The sequence below is a fragment of the Triticum urartu genome, chromosome 3 (genome assembly GCF_003073215.2).
Source record: "Triticum urartu cultivar G1812 chromosome 3, Tu2.1, whole genome shotgun sequence".
Taxonomy (NCBI): domain Eukaryota; kingdom Viridiplantae; phylum Streptophyta; class Magnoliopsida; order Poales; family Poaceae; genus Triticum; species Triticum urartu.
The window spans coordinates 462382804-462406605 of NC_053024.1; the positions used below are offsets into that span (position 1 = coordinate 462382804).

At 44.3% G+C, this 23802-nt stretch overlaps 1 protein-coding gene across 2 annotated transcripts; it reads right to left on the reverse strand.

The window, feature by feature from the left end:
• Positions 1-1831: 1831 nt before the first annotated feature.
• On the reverse strand, positions 1832-16018 carry LOC125544345 (homeobox-DDT domain protein RLT2-like). 2 transcript variants are annotated; one of them, XM_048707996.1, is made up of 18 exons: positions 15175-16018; positions 14546-15073; positions 12905-12981; positions 11601-12110; positions 11419-11511; positions 11171-11335; positions 10843-11065; positions 9152-9252; positions 8461-8547; positions 7875-8009; positions 7627-7782; positions 7335-7541; positions 6540-7244; positions 5924-6466; positions 4436-5059; positions 4245-4349; positions 3302-3553; positions 1832-2991 (listed from the first exon to the last, which is right to left on the reverse strand). In XM_048707996.1, the coding sequence occupies exons 1-18, from the start codon at positions 15374-15376 to the stop codon at positions 2143-2145; spliced, it is 5562 nt and encodes a 1853-aa protein (XP_048563953.1). In that variant the 5' UTR covers positions 15377-16018; the 3' UTR covers positions 1832-2142. The 2 variants fall into 2 exon arrangements, with proteins under 2 accessions (XP_048563953.1, XP_048563952.1); XM_048707995.1 differs by having other exon boundaries at positions 1832-2994; positions 15175-16014.
• Positions 16019-23802: the final 7784 nt, after the last annotated feature.

Sequence of the window (23802 nt, forward strand, 5' to 3'; positions counted from 1 at the left end):
ATAGTACTCCATGGTCACGCGCTAAACACAGATGGGTCTATTTTGGATGGGATTGATGGTATTGGTATGCTTCTTCGAGACCACACTGATGGCATAGTTTTCAGTTCCTGTTGACATCTGTTTTCGTGCAATGATGTGTTGGAAGCTGAGATACTAGCTATCCGGGAGGGACTCATGCTATCTCTACAGTGAAGCAATCTGCCAATTGACATTGAAAGTGACAACTTGTAGGCAGTAAACATGTTGAGAAGTGAAGAAACAAACGGAACAAAATATGCCTTTCTTATTACAGAGATCAAAGAAAGCATGTCCAAACGTAGTTCTTGTATTACTCATATCCGTCGTAGTTGTAATTCTCTAGTCATATTTTGGCAAACTTTCGGAGGACTCAGGGCCGAATTGTTGTATGGTTTGGGTCGAGATCATAGGTCGTTTTAGACGCTGTTAAGCATGGTTATACTTTGATTGAGTAATACAAGAATTATTTTCGCAAAAAAAAAGAGTACCACTTTTTTAAACGAATCAAATCTATTATAAAGGTTGATCAAAAGTACAAAGCATCCCAAACATAAATGAATGAAAGTACATCAAAATTTGGACCATCGAACCACCACTGCCGCACCAGAGCAGGTCATCGACGCATCGATGTCGCCGTTCATACCAAAGTTGGTCTGACCTTGTCGATGACATCCGAAAAGAACTCGTGCACGTATCCTTAAGGACTAGTGCCCTGAAGAAGTACTCGTCGTTGACAACCTTTGAATTGATCCAAAGTATCTGACACCAAATCTCGTCGTTGCTTACGCACGATGAAAACCCTAATCTCGCCGTCCCGAAGAGCTGGCACGAATCTACGTGGAAGCTCAGTCTAATCCATCCCAACTGATCAACTTGAGAAGGATTGGAGCCTTGAAGACCGACTCGAAGAAGCGTCACCATTCGTCCTAGCATCGCCCCTGCGAGGATTGAAACCCCTAACCGATCTATTAGCCGAAGCCAAGGCACCAAGATTCTCCTCCCCGCCACCGACCACCGGAGGGGAGGTGAATCCACGGGCTCGTCGATGGAGATCGAGGGAGGAAGGCTTTGCCCTAGGCACCTTGTGAGAGGGAAAAAAGACGTGATCGCTCGTTTCAAGTCTAGAACTTGAACCCGAACGAGCAAGTTTCAGCACAAAAAATCTGACAATTTGATTTGACGAGAAGACGGCGGGGCCATCAGTACCACTTTTTTGTGTTGCTTTTTAATTTCCGCGTTTCATTTGTGTCTGTTTTTATTTCGTGAGATTTTTGTACTGACCTGCGTCTGTTTTGTTTTGCCTGAAGGTGTTTAAGTGCGACCGTTTTGCCTGGAGGTGTTTAAGTGCGACCGACCAGTGACAAGAGAAACGAAGAGGTGTTAAGGGCGAAAGAGACGAGAGAAATGGAAGGTCGGTATCTATCGTGCAAAAGTAATCATGAACCAGGCCTACACTAGACATTGTTAACGCTAACACATGCCCAATCATGGGAGAAGCCAGGCATGCCAACCCTGACCCGAGAGACTCCATAGTCGTTAGCAATCGATTATGGCTTTCCGGTACCATATGTTATTGCTCAACCGCGTCGATGATAGAGATGCTCCAAATGTCAAACACTGGACCACACCCCAGCCCTGCCTGGGGAGAGCAAAAATACAAACATTTTTATATCAGTTCCCAAAACCACTTTCGCCAAGCTATCCGGATCAGTGACCAACGGCGTTAATTAACTACCCTGCGAGAATGGAAAACAAAATCCAGATTCAGCACCCGACAGAAGAAATATCATGCAACGGAGAACAGAGGCAGCTCTTCTGATAAAAATTATACTCTGCCTTGGGCACATTGTACTTGTACACATGAGGGAATTGCACTGCTCCAACGAATTAGTAAACTAACAAGGCACACACTTTTTACACTGGCAGATTGTCGAGGCAGCCACCATGATGTGCCACCAGATAACCAATACAAACCTGACTGCTGTACTACATACATACCAACCTACCGAGCAACAGCTTCCCCGTTCCACATCTAGCCCACTATGCCACCAAAAAGGGGCAAAAGGCTTATTATTGTCCACCAGTATCACTACCTGCATAAATGGTCACCGGAGACAGAAGCTCTTATTCACTGTACTCTGACGAGTATGAGGTCGCGCCTTCATCTTCATCTGCATTCACCTCAACTCCATCACCACCATCATCCCCATCATCACCTATATCATCATCCTCGTCCATCTCATCATCAACATCGGCGGAAGCATGGTTCACGTCATATTCTTCCTCGTCACCCTCTCCGTCCCCTTCAGCATCTTCATCATCATCCTCGGTCTCATCATCCATCATGACATGGGCAAGGGGTCTCAATCCACCAGAATAGGCTCTCGAGTAATCTGGAACCTGCTCCTCCTCATACTCCTCATCCATGGGCTGGCTGTTTTCCCCGTTGTCTTCTGATTGATCTGATTCGGATCCAGAGCTGTTCTCGTCACCTTCACCTTGGATGTACGGTCTTCTGCTCTCCAAGCCCCACTCTTCTGCACCTGAGCTTCGTGGAGACTCCTCAACAGCAGAAGGCTTCACATTGCTAAGCATGCTGAAGCTTCCCAACAGATGAGCCTTTGGAATCGATCTGCCTCTGCCCTCAGATAATGGCTGCCGAGGCCTAACTGTTCGACGTCCGCGCCCACGGCCACGGCCACGGCCACGTCCTCGACGTGCGTTCTTTCTTGGGGCTTTCTCATATGCAGCATCCTCATCCATAAATTCAATCCTAGATGAGCTGCTAATACCTCTTGGGATCCTTCCACCTCGACTTCGACCTCTTCCTCCCCTGCTACCTCCTCTACTTCCTCTTCCACGACCCCTGCGGCCACTACTGGGAGGCCCCCTTGCATCATACAGGTCAAAACCAGTTGGTTCCAACGGCTCTATATCTTGTGCCTTCTTAACAACAGTATACCTTGATGCAAGCTTCTGCAGGAAGGGAAAAAAAATCACACAACTAATGGTAGCATTAAACATGAAAAGCAACGTACATGTCATACAAACAAGTCATTAACTTGAACATTTGATGACAATACATGATTTAATTGCATATGCATAGTAGAGCAAGAAGGTACAAAGCAAGCAAAAGACCAAGTAGTTATTTTATACAGTAGTTACTACTTATTTTATACATATCTGGTACGGCTGAATACTTTTGCAACTATAGTACGCTATTTTATACAGTAGTTACTACTTAAAGTTCAAACAACAAAAAGCAGTATTCTCTTTATCTTACCATGGAATCTCCACCATCTCTCTCCTTCTTTTGATTCTGTACATATGAAACAGCATAATCAAGGTCTAACATTCTTAATGTGATGGCAGCAGTAGTGTCAGGAACCCATGGAAGTACAGAAGTTCCAGGTGATGAGGAAGGATTCTGGGAAGGCATATCTTCTGTCTTTGAGTTATTAAGCAATTCATTTGATGTTTCAAAATCAGAAGACAGGTAGTCTCGTCTTATTGCACCTTCCAGTAGAGTCAACATCTGCAAGGGAGAGAAGAACATCAGCACAGATATTATGTGAAAAGGTAGAGAAATGAAATAAGAATGAACCCATCAGTATGCACGCAATTTTCAGCATCTGTACTTGAATCGTGTAAATATACCCAGGAAGAGGGTAACAGTAAGAAGCCATGAGTCATCAAAACAAGCTATGCCAGTTTCCAATAGTATATAGGAAGCCATGAGCGATAAAAACATAGTCCAGTTTCCAAAAGAGAGTAACAGAAGTAATAAGATAGGAAGCCATGAGCCGTCAAAACAATCTAAATTCTTCAAGAAAAGTGTTTATGCCTGTTACATCAGCATTGCCCTTGGTGCTTCAATTCATATATGCTAAGGCTGGAGCTAGTGAGAGATGGCATTGCTGGTGAAGTGGTCAAAACTCAAAACCACATGGTTCAAGCTACCATGGTCAGTCAGCTTGACGGTTAGGTTAATCCTGGTTATAACCAAAGCTATTTCAGCAATTTAATAATTACCCACATTCACTGACACAGAATAATGCAGTCTTATTGTCATGAATGTTTCAGGCTGTTTTCTAATAAGGCCTTGACCATCTACCACAATTGCTTCTAGCCAACATATTCAAAGATCAATTAACATAAGGCAATATGTTTGCCAAACAAAAAAATCTAACCACATGTCCAGAGTAAGGGAGAAATAAATGCAGAACCTGGAATATTTCCACAACGGATGTGGTAGAGTGCAACTTCACACCCCAAGATTTCCGATATCCATCACTCCAAAAAGGTTGAAGTGCTTCTGATGGTATCGAAGCCTGTAAAAAAACACCAATATATCATCAAACAGCTACAGTGGACAAGTAAGCTAAACTGAGAAGCAAACAACCAACAGAAACTTCACCTCAATGGTAGCTAACTGCAACTTGAGCAATCTCATTCCAATTGGAACAGAATAGTCTGCAATTTGCATCTTCCAGTTAGGGTCAGTTCTTCTCTTCTCTTCACATTGTGACGTGTGCTCAGAATAATTATAAATGGATTTGAAGGTCTTATGGCAAGACGAGCAGTGCCTTTCTTCTGCTAAGTAAATCTGATAGCAGTAATTACAAGAATGCATCAGTGCAGAGCATCTTTTCTTCCCATACTTCATGGCACATGTCAGTTGGCGATCACAACATTCGCTCCACATCCATTTTAAAAAACTATCCGCCCTTTTTGAGATAGATATCTTCTCCACATCATTACGTCCAAGCTCTATTTTGAACGAATCAGAATATGTGGTGGCGCTATCAGCAGAGACACTGGAAAGAGTACTGCTTGGGCTTCCAAACTCACTACGATAACTTGCACGCATTGTATCAGTAGCTCCATTCTTTAGGTACCTTCCAGCTGATTGTTCAATGGCTGCGCCTTGTTTCCTCTTAATACCTTCCTTAAAGGTTGACTCAACCCTTTGCAGCATCGAGTGCAGTTGTGCCTCCCGGCTGCCACGTGTATCAAGGGAAGCTACCAGAGCATCAAACACCTGCAGTTTCATTACACAGAATATCTACAGATTAGAGACGATGTGATGGATGCACTATATGTATCCTGCTATGGCTGACTGTAAAAGGAACATTGGAAACAGAGGCAAACAGATTTCAGATTTCTACACGGTGTATGCATTGTGGACACAAAACAGCGTTAGGTTATATATTTCAAAAGGTAGGCACAGACTGCATAGACTGTATATTGTGTAAGGGCAGCCCGGTGCACGTAGCTCCCGCTTGCGCAGGGTCCGGCCACTTTGGGTCTTTTGTACGCAGCCTTTCCCTACATTTCTGCAAGAGGCTGTTTCCAGGACGATGTAGATTCGAGTAAATACCTAAATTCAAATGCTCATCTAAAAAGAGGGATTTAGTACAGAACCAACTTCAAACTAGTTAGGTGTAAGTTAAAAGTCAACATCTACGAACTTATAAACAACAAGGGAGTTTCCGCGATTCCTGTGGGAATTTACTGTTTCCTATAAAATAATCCTACATTATTCCAGCACTCTAAACAGGGCATAAATGGTTCAAGAAAAATCATACGATCTGAAAGCTAGCATCAATCTTCAAAAGTGGACTAGTGCATCATATTTGAAAAAATATAACACATAGAAAAAAGATAAAACAATAGTACTTGCATACTCTCCAGAAATGTGTTCTGATAACTACAAAATTGTAAGTGTGCTGTATAACAACTAGGTTAAATCGTACTTGAAAAACTATAACACAGAAAAAAGAGAGCAGAATATTCATTAGCATAACAACATATTCTCCAGAATTCTGTTCTGACAAGTAAACTGCAGTTTTGAGTTATGTATGATAACCAGGTTAGCTCAAATATATACAAACAAAATCAATACCTCCTCTGAGTCAATAACCCTCCAATATCCCTCTCTCGATTCAAAAAAGATTCTTCCTGAACCAGGATCATTTGGTGATGTGGAAGTTGAAAACTGCCAATATCGGTTTCGTCTCCGATCCTGTCCCAGGGGAAGCGATCTGTAAACATACAGCTGCTCTGCTCTATGACCAATATATGATTTCAACTGAGACCGTGTTTTATCGGCATATGCATACTGCTGAGCAGATAAATTATCTGGTGTTGCACTGGTTTCTTGCCCCGTGCCATTCCTTTCATAAGATGCATTGCCAGCATTACTCTGTTGATTAAGTATCTCATTATTGTTTGAAGTCCCTGCATTTTCGTCATTGTCTATATCAAGATTACGGACTGGAGTTGGAGTAGTCTCTGTGGCATTATTTTCTGGAATAACATCAGCCTTTAAACTCGTGTAAGAATTATACTGCACTTTGCTAGCAAACTCTTCTTTGGAACGTCTTTTATCAAGTTGTGCCTCCGCCCACATTTGTTTTTTTATGGCATTCGCTGCTTCCAAACGTTCCTGCAAGACTCTTATAATCAAGTGTTGCCTAATAAGAAAGTGATAACTGAAAGGATAGTTGAAGAATCTTTACCTCGAGAACAGCTCGAATAGAGTTCCCTTCAGTGGCAACACCAACAAGCGCGACCAATGCATTTAGACGTTCTTCGACACTAAGATCACAATAGTCACCTTCTGCTAGTCCCTGTACCCAAGACTCACCTTGGTTGCTTTCATCGATCTGTGTATCTTCAGCATCACCAGTGATTACCTCAGGATGATCTGATGAAGCTCTGAGAGGTGAAACACTTGAAGTACCTACTGCACTGGAGTCGCCTAAAGAAAGCATGGCGATATCTTTTCGAGATGTAGTAGAACTAATTGGTCGAGTTAATGCAGCACCCAAACCATCTGGATCCCCTTTTACTTCACCAACTTTAGTCGCAGTTGGTACTACACCTTGTGCTTTAACAGCAAGAAGGGGGTCCTTCTCATCTCCTACCTCAATATTCACATCATCACCGTCAGGGTCATCATCACAATCAGATTCCTCGTCTCTATCAACATCATCCACCTCTTTTTCAGCTTCAGAGTCAGACAGCACATTCTGAAAAGCCCTAATTTTTTCACGTGCTGCTGACAACACAGCCTCAGAATCAGCTGGATCTTTTCTGTAAGGGGACTTTACACAATATGTCGAAGGAGCAGTTCGCTCAAAAAGTTTTGTATCCCTTGACAAGGCGGCAGCTATAGATGCCTCAGGTGTCTTGCTTGTGGTAAGATCTCTAAGTCCAGATTTCTGAACAGAGAAAGAGCAAATAAATCTATTAAATTAGAGATAGAAGAACAGAAGGCAATGATAAAGCTAGCATATCTTTATGCTGCATACCTGGATTTTCTCTGCAACTTCCAATATTGTGAGACCACTGCTATCTTCAAGAGAAAGCACATGGAAAGCAGCAAATTTTACCGTCCCAGGAGTAAGGCGATGCCGGGATCGACGATGGGTGTAGCCTCTTTCTTTCATCAAAGCGGCAGCACGCACGGCTGCTGAGCCATTTCGGAGAGCGGATATGACATTCTGACCATCCTGGCCCTATATATCAAATTTTATATGAATCTTGTTAAAACTCTTCCAGAAGTGTTTCTTGTCATGCACAAGTATGAGATGGCATACAAACCTCATTTTCATCACGATAAAAAACATCTTCAGCATTCCTTTTCTTCAGTTGAGGTCCAAAACCAGCAGATAAAGCAAACTGCCGTAAAATTTCAGGCCAGGTAAGAAGATTGAGGTGGCGCTGCCAGTTACGTATATTGAATCCCCAAGAATATGCCTGTAAAAAGGTTTAAAATATATAAATCTCATGCAAACAACAAATAATCTGAAGGAACAATCAGAGCTTTCAGGATATCTGCACACACACACCCCTTCAACAATTTGTGGATGGCCACCTCCTGGATTTACCCCCAATGCAACCGATGGAGTTCGGGCGACATCCTCGATATCCTTTATGATAGATTTCAGAAGAGCAACATGCAATTCCCCCAACAACCTTGAATCCTACAAACAAATCCAGTAAGCTAACTCATGGCGTTACTTATTAGGCTATTATTGCCTTCACCAACATCTACAAGAAAAGGTAGCCAGAAGAGATGACATCGAACAACTTATAGGTTTAAAAAGAGTGTAGTTACATAGCACCTATAAAATTGATGGAAACAGCAGAGTAGCCAATAACAAACCAAATTCATGGCAAACATTAGATACAAAAACCTATCAATGTTTGGTTTGCAAGGTCCATCAGGTCCAAGTTTGATCGTCAATGTTTATCAAAAATGTGCTGGTAAATTTATAAATATTAGTACTGTGATAACTTTTTGCAGCAAACATGTTGATACAAGTTCTTGTGCCTAATATAGCAAGTAAACAATACAAATATATTCACCCCCCTAGTCCCTTTTACTAGAACAGTCCAGGGCAGATAATTACCCTCTCCAAAGAAAACACTTACATAATCATGAAGAGACTGAATAAACTCATCAAGTGTAACTGAAGAAAGCTCGAGGACATCAGCAAAAGTAATCAAGAATTTCCACACCTGCAATTCATATAGCAACAGTTTCACTGCAAATATTATCAAGTTACACATAACTGAACTATCTAACTCGGAATTTAGAATAGCATGCGCATTAGCTTAAAAATTACCAGCAGTTCTATCCGATAGAATGTTAATTGCAAAAGATGTACTGAGCTAAGCACATAACTAACAGATGAATATGAACTTACTACATAGTCCAGTAATTAAATGAAGTGTTCTAACTATCTGTTGGCAGTTTGACACTACAACACCTAATGGAAATATCTAAAACAAGATCAGAACATGTCTTTTCAATAAAACAACAAGCTAGTCCAATGCTTCTGGGTTTAATATCTCTTGGGGCAATGGAATGCTAGAATATGGTATGCGTTACTCTGGAAAAGAAGTGATCATGGTGCGTCGTTTATATCCACATTGACCTGATTCGAATGTATTAAGAGGAGTATTTACCACATGCACTTGACAAACAGTCAAAGACAAGGAAAGATATACAACCAAGAACGCAACATATATGTGATTTCTTGATAAGATAAAAGCAACACTTTGCAGCATGTGTAATGTAACATCTCTTTGCAACAACCATATATAAGAATCAGACCATTACCATCAAAAACTTTCCAACACTTTCCTCGGATCCTGTCCAAGGCTTTATCGACAATGGCACCTTCAATCTCACCATTTCAGGGGGGAATTGGCTCAACATGCCTGGAAGAAGAATGCGGGGCGGGGGTGAAAAATGCAATGTGCAGTTAGACTTCACGTGTTGGAACAATGATGCATTAAACAAAAGCATGCAGCCGACGTTGCACATCTATTTCTACATGGCGAGCTTACCCACCCTACTCTTACACGGCGCCGCCCCATTTTTTTCCCCTAATGCATGTATGCAGCAAACAGAGAGGAAGTGTGCATGTAGTATGTAAGCATGACATCAGCAACATTCTCTCAACTCTTAAAACTAAAAACTTATATCTCCCGAACCACTAATCCAATTGACGATCAGTTTCACCATTGGCTTTGTTGCGGCGAGATCTTCGAAGCTAGATCCCATGTTCACATGTTTCGATGACTTCTTTTTTCGTCAACGATTGCCAGATTATAGCCACGTATTTACCAGATTATAATAACCTGGCTACCAGGTTGCCACTACTGTAAGGATTTGCATGATAGGACTCCTAGGGTTTTTACCATCTCTTAAATGTTCTTAACACTTGAATACTCACTCTAGTTTCTACATAAACACTGCATTTCCTAAGAACATATAAACTTTTGCCATTTGCCTGGAACCATACACTATAATGTGGCAACTGTTAACTGCTAACATGGCAACAGTGGTACTATAATCTGGGAACTGGCGCCACAAAAAAACATTCATCAAAACGAAACAACATGGGGTCTTGTTTTGAAGCCCTAATCAAGACAAACTCACAAATAAAGATGGATTGCTAATCGGATTAACGGTTTGAGATAAATCATATCAAAAACTCGGATTTAGTACAATATGTCGGTGATGTCAGTATGAGGTGTAAGATTCTGCATGCATGCATAGCTCTCTTCCTCCAGTAATGACCATTTAGATTTTCCCTTCTTTGATACTGTCATAACTCATATGTAAAAGGATATATACACAACCAAACGAGTACTAACTAATTAAATGAATCACTCGGACTTCAGATCACTAGACACCATTTAACTTTAATCAGTTCTTTAGGCAATAAATTTTAGAGGTGGATTTTCAACTATGAGTTCTTGTGCACGATTTGGGAGTTGTTTGATTTTGTTGTATTTCACTTACAATAGTACAGAATGAACACCTTGGTAAGAAGAGTGTTCTAGATATCTACATCTGAGTTTACCGAAACGAAACATGTAAGAATTATTTTTAGGATCACTCGTGCTGACTTTTAGTAAAAAGTATATTGTTTTTTCCTGATCATATGCAAACCTAACCAAAAAAGCTTTAGGTGATTAGGATCTAAGGCTAGTTTGATAAATCTAATTTTACTGAAAGTAGAAGTTGAAAACAAGCCTCGACAGATTTATACTCTATTATGAATCTGCATTCATTAACCCTACAAAAACAAGTATATTACATTTTTCAGTGGTCAAGCTTCACCCAGAAATTTAATAGATGTGTTACAGTGTTATATACTAACGTTTCTCAGTCCATCTTAATGTGCTAGTTATATTGTACTATGGATACATGAGAATAGATTTATTTCCTACAAATACATTAGAAGTGACCTTCGGTGGCGTGTAGTATTAAGAAGTTAAAATTAAACTTAATACGCATACCTCGGAATGAATCCAGCTGCTGCAATGTGTCACTATCAAGACAAAGCATTGAGGGTAACCCTTTGCTTTGCGCAGCCAATTCCATTAGCTCCAAGCGCTCATCTTCCACAAGCTCCATATACTCCCGTGCAATTCTTCGTGCTGTGGCCCTTTCATTAGCAGCCTTCTGCCTAGCCATCTCTTTCTCTTTTCTGAGTTCCTCCTTTTGTCTTTGTTTCTCTGCCTGCAAATATGTAGACAGATCTTAATGCTAAACAGAATTAGTGCTACATATAGTATAGTACTATATCTGGGTTACAGTTTATTTCAAAGGAACAAAAAAACTAACTCGTCTAGATTGCTTCTGCAAAAACTTCTCCATGCGCTCATGTTCCCGCCTTTGCTCCCTTTGGAACCTCTCTTCCTCTCTTTGCCTCTCGCGAAGCAATCGCTCCTCTTCTTTTCTCCTTTCACGATCATGTCTCTCCATTTCCTTGCGCATTTGTTCCTCTCTCTGCAAGGACATGAAACCATAAATGACTTTCAAGCCAAATAGTATATGCTGATGATATCCATCAATTGAAAACAAGCAGATACCTTTCTCCTCAATATGTCTTGTTTTTCAAGCTCCTTCCTAATCCGCTTTTCATGAGCTTCGACTTCCTTTGCAATTTTTGCTTCCTCGTTATGCTGAAGAACATGCCAGATAAATTCAATATGCTCACAAATGTCCAAGGCTGAAGAAAAAGATGCATATATGAGGTTAGAGAGAAACATACTTTTCGCTTCCTATCCACTCGAGAAGCATCTTCATCATGATAAGCCCTTGTTTCCGATGATATAAGTGGGTCTTCAAAGCCAGCAACATGAGAACTACCAAATTGACCATCGACTGGCACAGAATTAATGTTGCTATTAGATTGATTCATCTCGTAATCTGTCGATACTGCAGGAAACACCTGAGGCCTGCCAGATTGAGGCAGAAGACCTTGGCCTTCAAAAGCATAACCAGGCACCATATCCTCAGATCCATGGAGAAGGTGCGGTCCTGGAGTGAGAGATGGAATCCTCGAATTTGAAGCTTCAACCGGAGTGTCATAGTAATGAGATCTACTTGCTCTCTCGTACGTATCACTTGGCTGCTCAGGAAGAAATTGATACTCATGAACTGCCCTCGATCCACCATGAGGGTGAACTTGAGGTGGTGGATTACCAACCGTTGATTTTCTCTTCCCAGCAAACGAATTCGGAACAAAAGGGTGCTCCATGCTGGGCAAAAATGAGGACACCTGGTGGGGGAAAAGATGCATAAACAATTAGAGGTGGGTTTGAGAAAGAAATCGAGGGGGGAGGGGGACTCAAGCCTTAGAATAAAATATCGCACCAACAGTGCTCTCACTTTCAGTCCTCAAAATAAAGATCACGGCACAGATGATTAGAACAAGATAGTGGTAGACTCGCTGAGAAGATAGTTATAAATAAGAAGGAACATTGGATAAGGGAGAACTTCAATGGAAAAGGTATCAACGAGTCACACGTACATCAATGAAGTAACACGCATAAAGAGAGCAAGTGTTCCCACTAAATATGGCCATATAAAACCTGGAACTGCAGTTGAGCACAACCAATGCATGCATCGAAACTCGGTGTTATTTCCCTTTTAGTAAGGGTTGTGCATGACGTTGACAAGACACCCGCACTACACAGTAACGATGCCATATCAACACGTGTTGGCACCAACGTTTTTTACCATTTGGTAGATCCAAATACATGGCCTACTCCAGATCATGAAATCTCCGTTGTTGGTGTTAAGCACAATACACTGGACTCATTTCATTGGAACAACAATACACTTCCTGGATCGGGGCTAATAGATTAGCATAGTTACCATGATATCCATATGCTGAAAAGTAATACAAACCAACAATGTAACAATGGACTACAATGTCAACTCATAACTACCATATAAAATTATCTCAATGGTAGCTTACAGAAACAATTTTTGCAGTGACGAAAATCCACTACAAGCTTATAAGGCACTAAGATACATGAACTTACTTATGCAAGTTTCCTAAATATTTACCTTTAAGAGATTCGGATCATGCCTAGAAAATATCTTTGCGTCATATGATCGGACAGGCTGCTTTTGCTGCTCCGGAACTGCGTGAGAAAAGTATGTCAGCAATCAGAAGGATATGAAATTATGAATAAATGGTGACTCTGTCCATGCTATCAATAGATACCACACATGAATCTTCTTTCGCCAAACAGAGAAGCTCAATGGTACAGGCCTTAGTTATATTTCATTAGGCGATTGCTTGACTGTGTATCTATTTTTTTACTTGTATAACAATAATCTGGAAGAGTCTAATGAAACACCCCCACACAAGGTGCTGTCATGCAAACTCGCATTTTAGCCACTAGATCAGATTTACAGACTTCGGGTGGTGGGCAGCTTGCCGCACACACGCCCATAGCTCACCCCTGCACACTTAGTCATCGGTATGCAGCAGCTATGTCTGCTCAATCTGAAGGTAGTAAAGCTCTCTCTCTCTCTCTCTTACACACACACACACACACACACACACACACAGATGTCATAGGAAAGCGGCACTGAGCAAGTCAACTGATCACTGATCAAGGCACTTTAGGATTTCGTGTTACAGACTGATCCAGTGTAAACCACTTTCCATAGGGTGATGGTGGAATGTTATTACCGACTAATGTTCCTTATTTTTTGCTGTGTATTTCATTCAAAGGAGGAAAAAGGTCTACTTGTCAAAAGTTCAGTTTTCTACCTTAAAACTCTAAACCGTATGACTTGCCACCTCAAACTATTGAAACCATCCATTTTCACCCTTATGGTTTCATTTTCATTAGTTTAACTTTTAAGTGACGTGAACAAGTTCCGAAAATCCAACAAGCTCCACCATTTAAGATAATAATAAAAATTCACCAGATGCTAAGAAAAATCGGTGAAAACATATCAATAAACGGAACTTGGTACATTGCTACGACATGGCAGTGATGTGGTGGACACGTGGCAGCCACATCAGCACTTGTGAAACTACCCAAGGGCAAGGGTAAAAATGGACGATTTCAATGTTTCAAGGCTACGAATCAAATGGCTTTAGACTTGAGGATCGAAAAGTGAACTTCTGCTTAAGTTCAAGGTTGACAGTGAAATTATTTTATAAAAAGGTTATTCATCTTTGTTTGATAAGATCCTATGATATGTAGGAGTAGTTATTATCTAAATCACTCCTCACTAGAAGGAAATTAGCAATTTAGTCTTATACTACATGGCCCTCTTAATCCAAGCTCGAAGGGATGTTTTGTCTTACTTTTCATTTCCGCTTTATGTTGATCAATCATTCTTCTCCAACATATAATCTACAGTTACTTTTCATTATTAGATAATGACTCATCCGGTCACTCCAATCCCATACTATTACTCTCCAGTTCCCAGTAAAAGGAAGTTACAGAAGTAACAAATAATAACTAAATTCAAGTCTTCACCATTAATCCATTATAGAGAAAACGATGCATAAGATTAATGGGTTTAAGAGTAGTCTACATAAAAAACCTGAATGCAAAATCACACTAAGCACGGACAAATGAGACCTGAAAGTTCCCACCCAGTTCAACTACAAATTAGCTTGGGCATTCTTTAGCTCAAAATCCTCATGTTGAACACAATAACTATAGATTTTAGGAAAAGTACCGATTGGTGCACCAAAGGCGCCTGGAGGAAGCGGATCAAAATCGACACCGAGGACGGGTCCATCCTCCCTCAACGGTTCCCCAAGCTGTGACTCAACAGAAGTAATCACCCTGAGCTCAGCTTGCCTGAACTGCATCGGCGCCACGGGTGGTGGCAGCATAACAGGCAATGGCTCATAATACCTCCTCCCAATGTCCCTCCCAATGTCAGGTGCAGAAATCCTGGGCACTGCCGAAGACCGTCCAGCTCCCCTACAGGAGTGAGCAAGGGGCAGCAGCGGCTCGTCATAAGGACTGCCGGCGCTCATCATAAGGTCGGTGCTCGCCAGCGGCATTGCCTGTAGCGGCAACACAGGCGGCGGCACGGGCACAGGTGTTGCTGGGCCCTCTTCGTCCCGCCGTTGCCTCTTGGCCGGCGGCTTGCGGTCCTTGAGCCGCCTGTGGCAGAACCACATTTGCAGCTGCCTGTCTGACAGGCCTATCTTCACTGACAGCTCGGCGCGCATGGCCTCCGAGGGGTACTGCTCCGCTGCAGGAAACGAAAACGATGAACCGAATCCTCGTGAAAAAAGCTGAATGAAACGCAACCCAAAAAATTCTGCAGAACCCAAAACATCGAAATCCACGCACCTAAATACGTCTGTTCGAGAACATCGAGCTGGTAGGGGGTCTTCATCATGCGCTTCACCGGCTTCTCCCCGGAGCCAGAAGGGCCCGCGGCGCCCCCGGAGGCGGAGGCCGGGGCGGCCACGGCCGGCGGCGCAGGGGTCTGGGGCGTCCTCTCCTCCGGCGCCTCCCGCGGCGGCCCGTCTCCGGCGCCGGCGGCGTCCATGGCGGCGAGGACCGAAACCTAGATCCAAACTCCAGCAGAGGAACCCAGAAGCTTTCCCCTCCCGTAGGGTTTTCCCCGCACCAAGAAACAGGAGCGAATGCGGCACTTTCCCACTATGTGCCCCAGGCGAGGCGAGGAAAAGTCGAATCGATGTGCGGCCGGATCTTCTTCGCCACGAAGCGGAGCGGGACAGTTAATACTAGTACTAATGATGATGACTTGAACACTACGAACAACGGGGGACGAGGCGCACGAGAGGGGAGATTGGGATGTGGGGGAAAGAAAAACAGGAACAGCAGCAGCAGCAGCGGGAGGAAGGCGGAGGCAGCAACAGGGAGGGCCACTGCTGGAGCTGGTGGATCATTCATGCGCCTTTGGGATTGGGTTCCGATTTGGATCGCTTCCATCGTATGCTAGCTAGGGTAGTAAGAGTACTACTGCTGCTGCTCGCCTCCTCCTCTCGCTTAATAAAAACCAAACCCTTTTTTCTCCCCCTCTTTCTTTTTCGTCGCGGGTTCGGGCACCTTTTATTGCCTTCTTTTCTATTCTGGCCGCTGCTGCTGCTGCGTTGTTTTGTTGTTGTGTGCGGGGAATATTTGTGGATCGATGCGGGGGGTGTGGAATAATTAGTGGGTGCTTGGATTTCTTGGGGTTTGATCTTCTGGGGTGGCTTTTGTGCTTTTGACTAGTACTAGTAGTGGCTGGGGGTCGCGGGGTTGCTGCTGGCGCGTGTGTTGTGTTCATAGGATTGCTCCTCCCGTACGAAGGTGGATCATTGGACGAAGCGCGGGCGGATACAAGAACTGGCCGGGATCTTCTGCGGGGCGCGGCTCTGCGTGACCTGCGGCCGCCAGGCGACTTTGGTGGTTTGGTTTGGGACATCGGTCGTGCACGTGATGAGGATGATGGTGGGTGGGGCCTCCTGTCTCCTCGTGGAGTCGATTAAAAACAAAAATCTCCTCATGGAATCGACTAAAAACAAAAATCTCCTCGTGGAGTCGACTAAAAACAAAAGTCTCCTTGTGAGAATGTGTTAGAGCAATTCCAACGCGCCAACCCATTTCGTTTACACAAAAAAGTCGATCAAACGGACGCGCATTTGCTTTTTGCCCGCCACATGATCCATTCCAGGCCAAATCGTTTGCGTCGGCGCGGACACGAAACGAACACGCGTGACGCCCGTCTACTCCTCCCTCTGGCCCGCCGGTCGGTGGCATATAGCCACTCCATCTTCCTCCCATCAACGCCCAACACACCCGGTCACCCCCCGTGCCGCCGCACATGCGTCCGCACGCACGGCCCCCACCCCCAAGCACGTCTCCCGTCGCCCGTCGTCGTCGCCACCGCTTCGCCATACCACCGTCGCAGCACCCCCGACGTCGCCGCCACCACTACCCCCGCCGCATGCAGTACCCAAGCGTGGGGACCTCGCTCGCCAAACGCCCGCATGCTCGCCGGACGCTGACAGACCTGCTACCTGGTCCAGGGAAGGCGCGAGGCTCTTCACTGGCCAGCTTCTTCCACCACGCCCGCAAGTTGTTCGACAGTTTGCCTACAAGGTACCAATGGACTCTGTCGACGAGCTCTTTTTCCACAATTTCATTTGTGACTCGGATGATTCTTCATCCGGCGATGAGGAGCTTCTGGATGTTGTGTTGGACGTCCATGACCACCTTAGTAGGCAGCGGCCAATGCTCAGGGGCTTGATCCTGGGACACACTCCGGCGTCGAATCACAACTGAGATGTGGCACCCCGGCTCAGAACAACCGGTTTACCCTGCATTGCCAGCCCAGAGATCAAGTCTTCTGGCAATACACAACAACATGGTACAGAAACAACCGCTTTATTGATGCTAGCGGATTACATAGGTCTGATATTACATCGAGATATGAGGCCAAGCGGCACACCCGGTGCTGCTGGACAGTATGTATATTAATTAATGAACATGACGGGGGCCTCGATCACACGAACTACGCGGCAGCGGAAGAACGACGAAGTGGAACTCCATAGCACAAGGACACCGACGTGGACATGGCCTAGACACGAGATGCGCTCCGATGCAAACCGACTTGCCTGAAAGCTGGCATAACACGCCAGGTCAGTACATTGAATATACTTGCAAGCTCACAACAAACATAAGCACGATGACAGACAATATCATGATAATTAATCAGATTAAATCAATGCAAGAAATACTACCGATGCAATGCAAACACTACGTGCTCCGAGTCTCACGGACTCGCTTACCAGACGGTTACCTCGTAACCAAACGGTGACCATACCGGGGTCACACCTGAAACCAATCACTCCTGAACACCTTAAGAGTTCATGATTCACCACGAAACAATGCATCACAACAATCACTTAGTTTGCAAGATTTATTATAAAAGTTGATCCATGGTGTGACTTACTCACGAGTTATGCCCATAACCGAGGACGCGGCTACCGATAGATTAAATACACTTTGTAGAGGTAGCGCACTTTACCCACACTACGAAACACCTGGCCTCGCATGCCCATTCGGGTGGACCAAAGCATTCTGACGAAACCTTCCCTTTGTCATGCACTCTCCCCAGCCACTCCGACCAACTCCCTCTCAGGGCTAGGTCTTGGGTGGCCCCGTGTCTACCAAAGACACCAATGGCCACCGTCGTGGCAAAACGGTCCCAAACGGGGACAAGGTACCATAAAAACAAAAACGAGCACACAAGGTTATGGCTGCCTGCCGGGCCAGGGTATGCACGCCCATAACCTTCCCTCGCGGGAGGCACCGGTGAGAGCCACAACAACTGACCGAATCAAGACCTTCCCACTAGGTAAATGTGGTCGCACTGAATTAAAAACCCAATTCAGTGGCACCATGATGTGATCAACATCATATTCAAGTTGAACTTAATCAAGTTTAGCTTTGATAAAAACTTTTTATCAATGACATGGTATAATACCATAATCATGCAACTACTCGTCATGCAAGGCAAACAACTCCTAGTCATGGATCAAACAACATAAATATCTTGCAATACTCAAAATCAAAACTTCTCTGGCAATAACACATTTTTATTATCAAGCAATATTTTTATTAGTTCATCTTTTAATAGAAAATATCACTTAATAAAATAACTATCATTAATTTCCATAGCAATATGTCTAGTGCAAAATCTTGCTATACTTAGCCAAACAAGTTCATGCATTCAACCAGTAACTAAAACAAGCATATCAAGCAGGATAAAGTAACTAGCAATTAACCAAATTTATTTATAAAATTTTAAATGCAAACAAGAACTCATATTCAAGTAGAAAATCATAGATATTAAAATAACACCATCCAAATGCTGGCGTAGCTTACCTTAGTGTAGAGGAGGATCACACCCCTCTTGGTTTGCTTCAAGACAAGCTTCTCCTTCTGAAAAGAATTTAAAACCACAAAAATAATTATCAAAAACCTATCTGAAAAGCACCAGAAATTCTAGATAGCAAGGAAAAATCCACCCTTTGGTGTGCTGCTAGAGCTTTCTGAAACAAAGACAATGCAAAAAGAATCAAATCATTTGGACTTATGGTTTAGAAATGGTGGCTGGTCAAATTTTAGTCAAATTTCTGAATAATATTTGAATTAAACAGAAAACCAGGGGGTGACGTCGAAGGCGTAAACGGGGAAGGTGCCTCCACTCGTACCGCTTCGGGCGCGAGTGGTGAGACCGACAGGTGGGTCCCGCGCGTTAGGAGAGAGAGGGGAGCGCGAGATCAGAGAGAGGCGGGGCTTCACCGGAGCTCACGCCGGCGTTGAGGGGGTTTGGGGCTAGGCTAGAGGGATAGGATTGAAGCGGGGTTCGTGGTGCACCTGCCCGTACCCATAGCTTGGCGTGGGGTGGACGGAGCTGCTCGCGGTCGAGCTCGCAAGTTACGGTGGCGGACGGAGTTCGCCAGAGTGGTGTAAGACGGAGGCTAGAGGCGGCTCCGAGGGCTCAGCGGTGTCCAGGCAGTAGTAGCAGACCCCCAATACCCCGCCCAAGCAGTTTCTTGAGCTCGAGGGGCATTGGAGAGCGACGGTTGGACTGCGGAGGTCGCCGGAGTCCTCTGGTCGAGGCGACGGCCAGAGGCCTGCCCGACCGAGCTGGGGTCGTTCTACGTGCTTTTGGAGGTGGTGTGGAGTGGTGCTTGGCTAGGATTCGAGGCGGGGTCGCTATATATAACCGGAGTGATGGGGGATGTGTCGCCGCTGGAGCTCTCTGGACACGCGGCGAACGGCGACGAGAAGCTCCAATGTGAGGGGGCAAACGCTCAGCGTCAACGCAGGAGCTTGCCCATGCTCGCGGATGAGCATGGGAGGCAGTGAAGGAAGTGGACAAGCGCGTGTGCACACTGTGGCATTTTGGCCACGACAGCCCCGTGCTTGCTGCGGCGGCTCCGGCGTCGGCGAGCGCCAGGGAGCGGTCAAGGGTGATGGGTCGACGCTGTTGGTGCAGCGCGGCAGTCGTCGGCGAGCGCTGGAACGAGCACGCGTGAAACAGAGAGGAAAGCGCCAGCCAGAGCGCGTCGAGACGTTGCCAGGCGTAGTGTCTTCGCACGGTCACCAAGCTGGCATGGTCAAGACGACGCCCAAGCGCAGCCAAACCTTGTCTACGCGCTCGTCCATGCAGTTTTTAGTCTAGGAGTGGTGATAGCTCATGCTCAGACCGACCAGATTTGACTTAACCAAGTTGGCAAGTTTTTGACCAGAAACTTGGTTGCCAAGTTAAGCCACCTTCTAGAAGGCCATTAGGGCTGATCTCCTGGGTTTTAGGGTTTCTTAGGAGGGTGTTTAAGCTCAAGAAAGATCAGGGCCAAAAGCTCAAGGGAAAATGTACTTGCTGTACAAACTGGGATTTTGGGCCAGAAGAGAAATGATTTTCTATAGCAAAAATATTCCAAAAAGTCCTGCAATTTTTCACATGGTAAGGTGTTCCAAGGTTCTAAGAATATTCAGGAATTATTTCAGATTTTTCTGGGCAAGAAAAATTGGGGTTGCTTTGGAGCACAAGTTTCTGAATTGAATTTCAGAGAGAAAAATGAATATTTTTCTTTTATGAAAAATATTCATTTGATTATTTTGGGGATTTATAAGAGGAATAGAGTAGATAGGTCACTTGGGTGAAAGTCAAGGATATGCCCAAGTGACAAGTCCATTTAAAATGATTCCAAAATCCAAATCAAGTCAGGGCAAAAACCACGGTAAAAACCATGTCCGGAAGAAGAGAGAAGGCAAGTCCGGAAAAAGAGAGAAGGCAAAATCCAGGCTGTCACAAACCTCCCCCACTTAAGATGAATCTCGTCCTCGAGATTCGGTTGCTTGCGAAAAAATCTGGGTATGCCGTCCTTAAAAATTCCTCTCTTTCCCAGGTCGCTTCCTCTTTGGTGTGATGCTCCCACTGAACCTTGTAAAACCTTATTTCTTTGCTGTGAGTGACCCTTTCTGTCTGATCCAATATTCTGATTGGCTTTTCCTCATAAGTCAAATCCTTAGCCAATTCTATCTCTGCCATATCAGTCCTTTTCTCCGGTGGCGAGATACATCTCCTTAGCTGTGAGATGTGAAACACGTTGTGTACTTCTAACAGTTCCGGTGGCAGTTCCAATTGATATGCAACTGTTCTGAATCTAGCCATGACGAGGAATGGACCCATATATCTGGGTGCCAATTTTTCGCGGGTCTGAAACCTCTTGACTCCTTTCATAGGGGTGACTCGAAGATATACGTGTTCTCTGGGTTCGAAGCTGATCTGACGATGTTTGGCATCATAGTAGCTCTTCTTTCGGGATTTGGCCAGTTGTAGTCTGTCTCGGATTTCCTTGACTTGCTTCTCTGCTTCGAGCATTAAATCAGTCCTGAAAATACGGTTGTCTCCGGTTTGAGACCAGTTCAATGGAGTGCGACATTTTCGGCCATACAGGGCTTCAGAGGGTGACATCTTTAAGCTAGCCTGGAAACTGTTGTTGTAGGAAAACTCGGCGTAGGGCAGACAGTCTTCCCACTTGGCCCCTTGGGCCAATGTACATGCCCGGAGCATATCTTCGAGTATTTGATTTACTCGCTCAGTCTGTCCATTTGTCTGAGGATGATAAGCTGTGCTGTATTTCAAAGCGGTCCCCAAGGCTTGATGTAGTCGGGACCAAAATGCGGAGGTGAAGAGAGATCCCCTGTCGGAGGTGATAGTCTTGGGTACTCCATGCAGAGTGTCAATTCTTGACACATACAGCTGTGCGAGTTGATTTGCACGGTATGTGGTCCTGATAGGAAGGAAATGTGCCACCTTTGTTAAGGTGTCCACTATGACCCATATTGCATCGTTTCCTCGATGAGACTTTGGTAATCCGATGATGAAATCCATGCAGATATCATCCCATTTCCATTGGGATACCGGCAGAGGTTGGAGGAGTCCGGCAGGTTTTTGGTGTTCCGCCTTTACCTTGTTGCATATGTCGCAACAGGCCACAAAGTATGCGATGTCTTTCTTCATTCCATCTGAAAGGATCGAGAAGAAGTGTCTAGAGCGGGGTGAATAGACTCTTAGCAAATAAAAGTTGCAGTTTTTAATTTCTTTAGGTTGAAGTGGGGTTTTAGCACAAGTTCACACATTTACAATACATATCAAGCAAGCATGACAAGAGTATATGAGCAGCGGAAAGTAAAGCATACAAGTTGCAAGAATGTAAAGGGATGGGATTGAAGTGTGCAAACGCAATTGGAGACACGGAGATTTTTGGCATGGTTCCGATAGGTGGTGCTACCGTACATCCACGTTGATGGAGACTTCAACCCACGAAGGGTAACTGTTGCGCGAGTCCACGGAGGGCTCCACCCACGAAGGGTCCACGAAGAAGCAACCTTGTCTATCCCACCATGGCCGTCGCCCACGAAGGACTTGCCTCACTAGGGTAGATCTTCACGAAGTAGGTGATCTCCTTGTCCTTACAAACTCCTTGGTTCAACTCCACAATCTTGACGGAGGCTTCCAAGTGACACCTAACCAATCTAGGAGACACCACTCTCCAAGAGGTAACAAATGGTGTGTTGATGAACTCCTTACTCTTGTGCTTCAAATGATATTCTCCCCAACACTCAACTCTCTCTCATAGGATAGGATTTGGTGGAAAGATGATTTGAGTGGAAAGCAACTTGGAGAAGGCTAGATATCAAGATTTATGTGGTTGCAATGGAATATCTTGACCTCAACACAAGTATAGGTGGTTCTCTCTCAGAAAATGTATGTTGGAAGTGTAGGCATGTTCTGATGGCTCTCTCCACGAATGAAGAGTGGGTGGAGGGGTATATATAGCCTCCACACAAAATCTAATCGTTACACACAATTTACCAAACTCGGTGGGACCGAATTATGAAACTCGGTCAGACCGATTTAGTTCATAATGTGACCGTTAGGATTTTCGGTGGGACCGACTTGATCAACTCGGTGGGACCGATGTGCTAGGGTTAGGGTAAAGCCTCATCTCAGTTGGACCGATTACACAAACTCGGTGGAACCGATTTTGGTAATAAGCCAAACAGAGAGTTGGCCAAGCAAACTCGATGGGGCCGATTTCATATTTCGGTGAGACCAAAATTAATGTAATAGGCAACAGAGAGTTTGCAAGCCCATCTCAGTGAGACCGAGATCCTATCGGTGAGAACGAATTGATTAGGGTTTCTGGCAGAGGCTTATGTCAAGTGAACTTGGTGGCGCTGGATAGATCAAATCGGTGGGGCCGAGTTTGACTTTTGGTTTGGGACATATTTGGATGTGAGAAAGTAGTTGAGGGTTGTGGAGCATATCACTAAGCACTTTGAGAAAGCAAGCCATTAAGCAACACCTCACCCCCTTTTAATAGTATTGGCTTTCCTATGGGCTCAATGTGATCTTGGATCACTAAAATAGAAATGCAGAGTCTTGTGCTTTGAGCTTGAGCCAATCCTTTGTCATCGGCATCTTTAAGGGGTTCCACATCCTCTAGTCCATGCCACTCCATTATTGAACTTATCTGAAACATACTAGGTAGAAGCATTAGTCCAACAAGACATATGTTGACATTAATTACTAAAATCACCCAGGGAGCACTTGTGCTTTCAATCTCCCCCTTTTTGGTAATTGATGACAACATACATCAAAGCTTTAGATAAAGATATAGAGAATAACAAGTAAAGCTTTGGAAAGACATGTAACATGCATAGGCTCCCCCTACATGTATGCAATCATGTAAATATGGAATATAGGAACATGTGAATGCATAAGCATGACAGAGTAAGCAATGTGTTACATGTATCTTGGCTATATGCATCAGAGAAAATGATGTGAGTATAGGTAATGTACCTTCATGCTCATGAGTCGTTCTTGCAAACAGTGTGTACATCAGCAAGAAATGCTCATGCACATGAGTGTGATGCATATACTTA